The sequence below is a fragment of the Vanellus vanellus genome (genome assembly GCF_965231255.1).
Source record: "Vanellus vanellus genome assembly, chromosome: 25".
Taxonomy (NCBI): domain Eukaryota; kingdom Metazoa; phylum Chordata; class Aves; order Charadriiformes; family Charadriidae; genus Vanellus; species Vanellus vanellus.
The window spans coordinates 2593710-2604754 of NC_138930.1; the positions used below are offsets into that span (position 1 = coordinate 2593710).

An 11045-nucleotide genomic window follows, 5' to 3' on the forward strand; every position below is an offset into this window, starting at 1 on the left:
CCTCAAGTGTCAGTGGACAGAGTCACTTCACAATTTTTATTTGTTGATGGCTTTTGTAAAACAAAATTCCCCTTGAATCAGGCATCCCATAAAACATTTACAGTCTTGTGCATGCTTGTGATACATCAGGTTTCAGTAGACCAGTATCTGCAAAACCAGACGGTTGAGTTGTCGGGTAGAAATCCTGCTTTCTACTGAAGGGGAGGGAAACTCACGAAATTAAGGCACTGTCAAAAGCCCAGCCCACAAATCATTCGACCTTTTGTACTGGCTTTCATCTGGTTGTATACGAGAATATTTTTTTATTTTTAATTAACCGTCAATTTCAATTTTGAACAGGGACACAAAAAAAAAATAAAAACACTCTTCTTAAATCCTCCTATTTATATTCTCAGTTGCAAGACGCCAGCAGCAACCCTTATTGCTAGGGACAGCAACCTGCTGCTTAATGGAAAGCCCAGTGCCGCATCCCCACGCGTGCCATTGTCACCGCAGCGTTCCCAGCCCTTGGTGATTAAAAAAAACTCAGAGAAGTTCTGGTCTTTTGGGTGCAATGCTTAAGATGACACTTTTAAGAACAAAATCAGTTATAAGATCAGCTTAAAACTAGTCTAAAAGCCAGTATTCACTAAGCAGAACATGAACAAACTGAGAGACTCCTCCCTGAGCCGGGCAAGACATTTCATACTCTTCCTGGGCACAAGCTGCTTTCACAGAGCAGTAGTTTGGCCGAAAGGGACCTACAAGAGATAACTGATATCCTCAGTTGGTGTGCGTTTATCAGTCCATGAAAGTAGTTTTAATCAGCTGGTGTGAAATCCACTCCTTCAGCCTTTATATCTTAATTTGGGAACATAGGAGATGTTCTTTCCTACATCCAGTGAGAGCGCTCAGGCTGTCCTTCAGCACATTAAAATTGCTGCTTCGAGCACAAACCAGCATGTAGCTGTGGGCTTAGGACCATACTTAGAAGTATCCCATTCTCTATATCAAGATGCAACATTTAAAAAAAGCCAGTGCCAGTTTCAAGTCAATTAAGTGCCCTGGCAATTATAAATAAATAGTAATAAATACTTATTTACACTCACACACCTTTCTTGTATCCCACAGGATCACAAACAAACCAGAACTGTGCTTCTTCCCTGGTTAAATATGATCAGGTTTGAGGTGGGACACACTATTGTTAACAGCGTGCAGCAACGCTACACAACAGTTTAGAGTAATAACAGTACCAATACGTAGCACTGGGAGCATTTCACAGCTTCACAGCTCTTGCAAACACAGATTTAGTTAAGAAAGTGACGATGTTCTACCCATTGAGAATCAGAGGGAACTTAGGTGAGAGAAACAGAATTTGGCCAGGACATGAGAGTCGATGTCCTTATTGCATACAAAATGTCACATGAATTGGAGATATGGCAGATGTGGGACCCAGGAAAAATTAGATCAGGCTCATATGAGACCATTTAATTTCCTTGAGTATGAAATCAAATTTCCACATTGATTGTGTCTAAACAGTTTGTTGTTTTGGTAGACATCAAAAAGGTCAACGAACACTCAAAGGAACTTATGAGTTGCAGGAGCACAAACCATTACCTCCATTCACATATAAACACAGTGAAAGATTTTACACCAATTGAAAATGCTGCATCAGAATTGCTGACAGCTTGGGAACTGGCACCCACTTGTCATCCTGGCACAATTCTACAAATCCCTGAAAATACGATCAGAATAGAGACACAGAGACCAAGAAGCAAGCGGCAGCACTGAGAGCACAAATGAAATTCAGGGACCCGCCTGGCAGTGTCCTGGCTTCCACCTCTCCTCTGGAGTCTGAGAGAGAAGGACTGGAGGATAAAGGAGGTCACAGGTGGCTTTGAGACGCAGCTCTGGAAGAATTTTCTTGGCCTATTTACTGTGTGGTTGCTTTTTTATTCAGCTTTTTTTGCTTTCCGTTTCCTTGTGCCTTCATTTAGCTCCTCTTTTGACTTTGCAAGAGAAGGTGGAGGATGGGAAACCTCATGGGAGGCCCCGTGCTGATCATGGTGATGACTAGCGTGTCCACTGGAAACAGAGCCAAAGAAAACTGGGCAGATGAAGCTTTCCACTGGAGCAAAAGGTGAGGCGTGAGAGTGAGTTGCCGTCATGAAAACCTGCCATGCAACAGTGAATACTTAAAGTTAAAGATCATGTACAACAGCTATGAAATACTAACTAGTAAGGAGCATTCCACTTACCCCAGATAAAAGTCCCTCTTGCTACATGACTCAAGGCTGTATCACAAGGACCTTCTACCACACTGCCTACGCGATGGAGAATTTAGCCTACAATTTTCAGGTCTGTACAGCCAATGCCCTCAATAGTGGCTTAGGAAGGTGAACACCCCCAGTTTAAGTCTGCACCCTTTCTCTGGTTCTGTAGATTTGATAGCAGTGAACCTGCTGTAAACTTACCTTGCAAACTATCATGAACATGGTGAAAAAGAAGATGAGGTTGGCTTCAGAGATAGGGAGCCAGTGAGTTTGTTGCAGAGTGAAGAGGACTGTGCCATACAGACTAGCCTTTGTAGGGCTAGAAGAGAAATAAAGACGTTTTCCTGAAGGTTTGCATTCAGTCCTGAATGGTTCTTTAAATTCCATTTTTGGTCTGACAGAGAATTTACAGAATTTACTTACAAGGACATACGAAGAACTTCATTTGTTTCTGGCTTCCAGACCCCACGCAGCAGTTGCTCAAAGTTAGACATCAAGGCAACACCAGAACCTGTGAAACAGTAACAGTAAGCAGCTGGAACTGCCACGCCAGGGGAGAGCTCTGCTGTCTTTTCTAGATCCCCAAGGGACGAGGATAACCTAAGGGAAACAAAAGTTTCCTGACATTCTTCCCAAATGTAAAAGAAGTTAGCCTAAAGCAACAGAGCAGGGCAAGTGCTTTCTAGACTCTCTATAAAGTGTTTCCTGATGCAGAGAAAGGGCATTTGCCTCTGTTCCATTTACTGATGCTCAAATGCTTGCTCCAAACAAAAGCTAAAGAAAAACTGACCGGGCTGTTTCAGCGCTCATAGAAACCCCCTGAAAAGATAAAGGTGAGCCCAGAGACAGTAGAACACAGGAGAAAGAATAAAGAATTCTTGAATTCTACACCCATACTTGATAGTGACTCCAATTCTCCACACCTCTGTTAAAGTCAGATGGTGACTCAACTGACAGCCATTCTGCGAGTATGAGTGAATACCCGTGTTCTAGGGAACTTGACTGATCGAAGCCAGCTGACCACATCCACTAACCCGCCTGCCGGGCGGCACTGAGGGATGTGGTCACCTTAAGCTTCACTCACAGATTCTCCCGTCCCTCCAGGCTGCATTAAGAGTATCTCATCTTTCACCTTTGACCCATCCAGTAGCCATCATAATGAACCACCCGTGGTGGTAACGGTGATGAGCATGGTGGACCCCAGCTGCAATTTTGCGAACTCTGACCACCTCCTTCATTGCCACAAAGATGAGCTTCACAGGCAGAAAGCTAACACACTTGTAGAAGAGGTTCATGGGACAGAAGAATATCAAATACCTGGAACAAAACCACAAAGAGTTTAAAGACCTGTTTGTTTGTCCTGGTCTGGGATATATAGAGAGGATTAAGAGTGCTGTGGCATTAGCCTGAATTATGGCAGGGAGAGGGAAGTGCTGGTTCTGTCATGCAAAAGCACATACAACCCACATGCACTGAGGAAACGAAACTTGGAGCAACTGTGGTTAGTTTGTGCACATTTCACTAATGCGATGAAGAAAGTGCCCCCAAACGTGCCCCTCCTCTACTATATGTGGTATCAGCTCAGTGCACGCTGCTCTTGCTGTTTGGCCACCGTTCAGCTGCGGCAGCTATGAATAGAAATGCCCGGCGACTGGGCTGGACCCAACCCATATAATCAAAGCACTGGACAACCAGTCAGAGAAACTGCAAACCAGATCTAGGAATACACAAGACTCAAAAACTACCTCACCCCACTTCTTTCCCCAGTTAATCCAAGCAAGACAATACACGTGTGTCACACAAACAGAATACCTCCATTCACACCGGATGGTTTTGTACACATCCAGTGGCGTGTCATGCTTAATAAATTAGGTGAAGTGCAAAAGACTCACCAGACTGCTGTGGCCAGGATGACGCTGGAGTTATTACTGAAGTAATCAATAGGTGATTCTCCAAGTAAAAGATCAGCAAGTATGTAACTTCCAAAGCAGTGGAGCATAGCACAAAGCCAGGAGGCAAAAGGGCTCTTACGAGACATCTCCACGGCTCCTGTGAAGCAAATTCTAAATGAGAAGACGGATTCAGCAAATAAGCTGAAACTTCAAGACCCTCTAAGAGGCTTGTGGTGCAAGTGCTTGTAAAACAAAATCCAAAAATGTGTATTCTGTGAAGCCTGAACAAGTACCGGATACTGTCAAGAAATACTATGTGTGATCAGAGCTTGCAGGCATCCCGTAAGGGTTCAAATTAACTGAGTCATTAGAAGTTTATGAATTGGCTAAGAGTTTCCCTCCTGTATTTGCTGCTACTAACTGCAATCAGAAAGAACAATTTTTCCCTTGAAACCAACGTCTTTTTATAGTCTAAAACCAAAATGCATACTAGTACCATTCTCTCCGTTGCTTCAACCTAGGTGCCCTCTAGAATTCATGAACAATCTGTTCAGCTCTTTCATTCATAAGATAACCTGTAAAAATAGAACAGTAATTCTTAATCTTTATTTGAGGATTTCAGGATTCTTCCTTGCTCCTATACTAGTTTGGAAATGCCCTTTGAAAATACAACTGGATATTAAAACAGTGTTAGTGTTTGGTAATAAATTGGGGTCTCCTCCCACAGCCTTCTTTTCTTTCTATTCCTCTAGCCATTTTCATCTACCTCTGTACTTCTTCAAGGAAGCCTCTCAAGAACATCATTTCTGTAAGATTCTTTCATCACCTTAAACTGCTCCAGAGTCCTTTGTGCAGCATTTCAGATACCGAACTCTGTTCGGTAAGCCAGGAACAGGCAGTCAAAAGAGAGAATACTAAAACGTTCTCTCAACACTACTAACAGTGGCCTACCTTAAATAGCAGTAAGTGAATCAGCATATGCTAAAACTATGACTGCTCAGACTCTTCCATCCTCAAAGACATTTGAACCAGCTGAAAACACAGTGGAAGCAAGACAGCTGCAACAGCCATGGTATGAAGCTGGTTCTATAGGAACCTGAAGTTCAGCTTGAGGCTTAAATTTAGTAACACTTGTTTTTCTTTGGCTCCATGAAGCCATGCTGTCTCCATGGGGGAAACAGGACATTACTATCCTGACACTGATCTTCAGCACAGGAGCTGTGGGATGAAGCAGCGTAGGAATCTAGTGAAAAGTACACCCCAGCCTTAGCCAGTCCGAGTGGATTACTGGGCTTACATATTTTCAAAAGCTATTTTCCTAAGGCTTGCCTGTTAACTCTTCTGTTCGGGACTTAATGCTGGAAGACAGCTGTAAGCGATTGGGCCTCGAAAACCCAGCACTTCTGTTTACGTGGTGTTTAAATAGAACGGTACGTAGATTGTACAGCGCAGAGACCTGACAACTGGAGCATTTCAAAATCATACCAAAGGGGATTTTTGCTTTCCCCTCAGTCACCGGGCAGTTCCACTGAAACTGTTCAAAACAGAGCATGAAGAGTGCACACACTGTGAAAATACATCGAGGGAGAGGCCAGGGCACATTTGGAAAAGGCCAAGGCATAGTCAGGCTGCAACAGCGCAGAAAGTGAAAGCTGAGATGCGGATCTACAGTTCTTTACCAGATAAGCCCCAGAGAACAAACAAAGCAAGGTCAGTTAAGGTGCCTGAGAACAGATTATGGCACAGCCTAGAAGGTGGGGAAAAAAAAAACAGGTTTTACTTACAGCCTTTTTGTATATAAATAGGAGGAGAGTGTTGCCACAAAAATAGAAAAGCCAAGCAACTGGACAGAAACGCAATGCTGAGTCCTGGGATAGTGGCAAAGAAGTGACTGAACTTAAATACTTCTATGTGGTTGGAATCCAGTCTCAAATAAAATGCAAGATTATGTTTCAAAAATCAGAGTGAGTAGTTCTTGGGGGTTTTCTTACTGCTTTATATTTAGATGCCTGTGTCAGGACCTCTGAAAAAAAGCAATGCAGCGAGGCTCCCAGCCCGAATCCCGTCACGCCGGCGGCTGCTCACAGCCAACACGGAGAAGCACAGACCAGGCAGTGGGATTACCTGCTCCTGCACCCGAACATAGAATCGTAGAACCACAGAACGGTTTGGGCTGGAAGGGACCTTGAAGCTCATCCAGTGCCACCCCCTGCCCTGGGCAGGGCCACCTCCCCCCAGCCCAGGTTGCTCCAAGCCCCGTCCAACCCGGCCTTGGACACCTCCAGGGATGGGGCTTGTCAGGTTTGTGCCTCAGAAAACCTGACGGGAGTGTCGCCGCTCTCCCCCTCGGGCACACGCAGCCCCCGGCCCTGACTGACGCCCCCCCCGGGCCGGGGCGGCCGAGGGCGCGGGGCCGCGCTCACCTGGCTCGTACTTGAGGTAGAGAACGGAGACGATGAAATAGGCCGTGTCGAAGAGCGGGAAGACGGGCAGGGCGGCGAAGGCGGCCGCCAGCTCCCCGAGCTGCAGGGCCCCCGCCAGCTCCATGGCGCCGCGGCAGCGGGCAGCGCCGGCCGCTCGCCCTCCCTCCGCCGCTCAGCCCCGGCCCGCCCCCGGGTCCGCCTCCGGAGGGCCGTCCCGGGGCGCGGCCTCGCCTCTAACGGGGCTGTGGCGGCGACGGCGAGAGGCCGCTGACGGTGTCCGGGCGCGAAGCTCCCGCCCCGGTGCCGGTGCCGCCCCCCGCGGGGAGCGCAGGCGCCGCCCCGCCCCGTCCGCCTTTTCCGCTTCCGCCGCCGGAGCCGCCGCCATGATCGGGGATCTGCTGCTCTGCGGGTACGGGGACGGGGCCCGGGTGGCGGGGGAGGACCGGCCCGGTTGGGTTCGGTTGGGTTCGGTTGGGTTCGGTTGGGCCGGGCCTTGACCTGACGCGGTCTCTCTGTCTGTCCCTTAGGACGCTGCTGATGAACGCCGGCGCTGTGCTCAACTTCAGGCTGTGAGTGAGCGGGGAGGGAGGGAGGGAGGCAGCGGTTTGGGGGGGCCCTTCACCCCCACCTCATGCAGACCCCTCTCCCCTCGCTCTCCTGCAGGAGGAAGAGAGACACGGAGGGCTTCGGCGAGGAGGCGAGAGAACCCACCACCGGTAACGGAGGGCAGCCGGGAGCCGCCCGCCTGCGGCCTCTGCCCGGGGCTGGCAAACCTCTACGGGAACGGGGGCGGTTCTGAAGGAAATTCTGGGTTAAAGCGTTTTTTCAAGGCGCCAAAGTACAAGTTCAGCCCCGTTTTGTTTGGATGTGAATTAGGCCGTGGCTGGAATAAGCAGTTTACTGAATTGCCACCTGAAATTTCCCTCCCCCGTCACGGTTATGTACAGGCAATGGCAAACCGAACTGTGCATCCCGAATTGGTGATTCGAGGAGAAATGCAAAAATGCACATTTTTTTTTTTTTTCTGAATTTTTGAAGGAAGGTGCCTGTGCTACAGAGGTAACGCTCTGCTTACGGTCCAATCCCTGTTTTAGTGTGTATGAACCTGATCCGTCGCATCTCCGCTCGCTGGTTAAAAGTGGCAGGAGGGCTGGAAGCTGCCACAGCGGGCTGTCCCTCCCGTTCTGTCAGTGTGACCCCTTTTTATCATTCAGTGATTATTTTCCCACATGCCCTTAGTAGGGATGCACTGAACATAGTGTGGATCGTTTACGTAAAACTGCAGCTTTCAGGTTTTTGTTCTCTGGCCTTTTTTGAGTTTTTTCTTCTGTGTCAGAGTTGCTTATGTTTTTCAGGCAGTGTTGAAAATGTGACTTGTCAGGGTATTGGGTATTTTTTACATTGAAGGCTGCTTCTCTTGATTTTTTAGGTGATAATATCAGAGAGTTTTTGCTGAGTCTCAGATATTTTCGAATCTTCATTGCCTTGTGGAATGTCTTCATGATGTTCTGTATGATTGTGTAAGTAATGCACCTTGTCATTTGTTTATAGGAAGCTGTATACGTTGGGATTTTTCTTGCATGTTTCTTCTCAGATCCCTTTCTCTCCCACTCTATTGTTCCATAATTCCTTTTCATTTCACTTCTCTATTTCAATCTTCAAAGAAATGTTGGTTGACCTCAAATTTCTTTGCTAATGTGGGCACCTGTAGTGCACAAAAGCCTTCTTTGCCAGCGTGCAAGTCATTTAGCCCTGGATATAGTATTCCTTGTCGTGGGTTGCTGCGATGAAACATCATTTGGGTCAGCATTTTAGTTTAACTTTTGGGGTGTTTTTCATTTTTGGGGGGGGAACCCACCAAGTAATAGAATGGAGTCAGCCTTGAGAATAGTCTCTGGAAAAGACAGGCTTTGGTTCTGATAGGTGGGCTAGCAGGCTGCTTTCCTTTCGCTTATATGGCCTGATGTAGGGGGGGAGCAAAACCGCTGGCCAGATGCGCACGGGTGGTGTGAGTTGGAAGGGCATTGGTGTAATTGTTCACAGTTGCACTCGGTTCTCATCTGCTTCTTTTTTCTGTTGCATCCACTAGGTTATTTGGATCTTGAAAGTCATCCACAAACATGTCTGTTAACTTGGAAGAGACTTTTGGCTGGAAACATAACTTTTTGTATAACAGATTATAATGCTTTCAAAATACAGCCCTGCGATTGTGGCCCGTTCTTCAGTACAGGCCCCTGACACGCTCAAGGGACAGACCCGTTCAGCCTCGTCAGCCGGTCCCGTAATACACGAAGCCGCTGGGTCGCTTGCTGCCGGAGGGACCGAGCCTTTCGGCCCCTGAGCCAAAAATCTTCAAAGTAAAATTATTTCAACTTTACTGAAATAAAGAGGACTTTAAATTGTTTTGCTAGGCTTAGAGTGCAGTACCTAGTATGCAGGGTAGAATTGGAGCATGACTGAAGACCACAATCTTAAAACTCTGTGTTGTTAGTCACTCCCAGCTCGTGATGCGTCTGCTGGTGTCACCATTGTCCGGGTCCTTGGGAAGTCACACTTCTCGATTCTCATTTTTATACAATTGAGCAAAGCATTGGTGCATCTTCTTACTATTCCATTTAGTTTTGTTGGAGAAATAGAAAGGGATGATTAAAAAAATGGGGGTTTCGCCTTCTGTTTTTCCAACAAAATTAAATTAAATTAAAATTTCAAAGATATTTTTTTTCTAAGCAATATGTAAGGGATTTTGAATAGGAAAAATAGCAAAAATAATTCTATAGGCCAATGCTAAGGAGTAGTTTTGGAATAATCTTGGATTTGGTTGAATAAAGTTATTCTATTTAAGGGTAAAATGTATATTTGATGCTATGTTCATTCTGTTACAGGAGAAATCAATTCAGTATTGGTGTGTTTTGAGAATTTTTAGCTAGTCTTGTAATTGTGTCCAGCTTCTTGTGTTATTTTTTTTTTTTTTTATTCATGTGAAATTAGCCTCTTTGACCAGCAACTTTTCCCCAGCATCACCAAGATCATTTAAGAGAGCATGTAGTGCTGGGTATCTCTTAAATCAAATTGAACTGTTAGGGGAACTTCCTTGGTCTCAATTTCTTTAGCTGCGTGACTGCTGAGGAGGAGAGAGAGGGGCCTCGTTTACATGATTCTGAGGGTCAGGTTTTAGCAGATACTTTGAATTTTATCTGGATACAGTCGGGTAGTCAGATGCAACAGTTGGGCACTTGCAGTGATTTACTCCAGTTGCCCTCTTCCGCGTTACTTGAAGTTTTCATGTTAATGAAATGTGAAAGGGGAGGGGTAGTTCTGCCCTTTGGAGGGAAGATGCATTGCTGTAATGAACATAGGAAAGTGTATGGAGGAAAGGATCCTTCAAGCGTGGTTTGAACCGTCCAGAAATACTTACAATCTTAGGTTAAATTTAAACATATTCCTTGTCTTGTCTGTAATTTCTGTATTTTATATTTTATCCTTTTTCTAATCCTTTTGTATGAGGCAAAAAAAAGTAGCACGCTGCTTTGTCATGGCATCCAAACAAAATCCAGTGCTTTATATAGTTCTTGGAAAACATTTTCTCCCCGATCTTTGTGAAACCAAGTCTTGCCCTGCCTTGTACAGGGGAGGGTGGAAGCGGCCGTCACCCTGTGTGCAACTCATGAGAGGCCCCCAGGCTCGGTTTTGGATTCGGGGGTTTAATTCTTACTCAGAAAAATGGTTGAAGCTGTGCATAACTGACAGTCTGCTCTCCAAGAATGCTGCGAATACAGGAAATGGAGGATGATCAAGCTCTACTGGCAAAGGAAAATGGACAATTTTATCGCTCTAAGTAGATCATGTGGCTTAATAGCGTGCTGTCACCTCAAGATTTAAGTTGTCCAAAAGAATAAAAGTTGTCATTCAGCTCCTAAGCAGTTGCTTTAAAAATAATGAGTTAACTTTAAGGTTCTCTTAAACAGTCTGGGAAGTTTAAGCGCTGGGCTGGTTGCTTACCCGGCGTGGTGCAGGCTGCCCTTGGCTGTACGTTCACTGTTGTACAGCTGCTTTTGTACCAAGTCTGGTTTTGTATTCTAAGTTTGTGCAAACCCTGACTGGCTCTGTGCTTGTGCTTTCCTCCGAGCCAAGGAGACGAGAGGAGTGAGAAGGTAAATACGTCTGTGTAAAGGCCTATTTGTGCAGTTCTTGCAGGGGTAGCTCTTCCTGAATAAGGGCTGGGTGTTTCTATTGCCGCGTCACCTGTTATTCTGAAAATGATGAAAATACGAAGTTTTGGCGCTTGGTAAAAACTTGTAGTCATAATGGTTTTTTTTCATGAACGTGTCAAACTTCACAACTAACAGGACCACAGGCTCCTGCGAGCCTGGAATAAGGCACATACCATTGCGTTAGCTCTGCAGCATCCGAGTCGCGATGGTTTATTTCCGATATTTATTCACTTAAACCCTCTCTCCGCGCGAGGCTTGGTCCCGCCG

At 46.0% G+C, this 11045-nt stretch overlaps 2 protein-coding genes across 4 annotated transcripts; one reads left to right on the forward strand and one right to left on the reverse strand.

Annotated features, from left to right (window-relative positions):
- Window positions 1-9: 9 nt before the first annotated feature.
- Window positions 10-6851, reverse strand: TMEM38A (transmembrane protein 38A). 2 transcript variants are annotated; one of them, XM_082495202.1, is made up of 6 exons: window positions 6568-6851; window positions 4145-4301; window positions 3385-3569; window positions 2676-2763; window positions 2454-2571; window positions 10-2153 (listed from the first exon to the last, which is right to left on the reverse strand). In XM_082495202.1, the coding sequence occupies exons 1-6, from the start codon at window positions 6689-6691 to the stop codon at window positions 1932-1934; spliced, it is 894 nt and encodes a 297-aa protein (XP_082351328.1). In that variant the 5' UTR covers window positions 6692-6851; the 3' UTR covers window positions 10-1931. The 2 variants fall into 2 exon arrangements, with proteins under 2 accessions (XP_082351328.1, XP_082351329.1); XM_082495203.1 differs by having other exon boundaries at window positions 4145-4719; window positions 6568-6659.
- Window positions 6852-6940: 89 nt separating this feature from the next.
- Window positions 6941-10472, forward strand: SMIM7 (small integral membrane protein 7; the record flags this gene model as incomplete). Of its 2 annotated transcripts, XM_082495206.1 has the most annotated exons (5): window positions 6941-6976; window positions 7095-7136; window positions 7231-7283; window positions 7997-8087; window positions 8657-10472. In XM_082495206.1, exons 1-5 carry the CDS (start codon window positions 6951-6953, stop codon window positions 8670-8672), a joined length of 228 nt encoding a protein of 75 aa, XP_082351332.1. In that variant the 5' UTR covers window positions 6941-6950. The 2 variants fall into 2 exon arrangements, with proteins under 2 accessions (XP_082351332.1, XP_082351333.1); XM_082495207.1 differs by lacking the exon at window positions 8657-10472 and having other exon boundaries at window positions 7997-8091.
- Window positions 10473-11045: the final 573 nt, after the last annotated feature.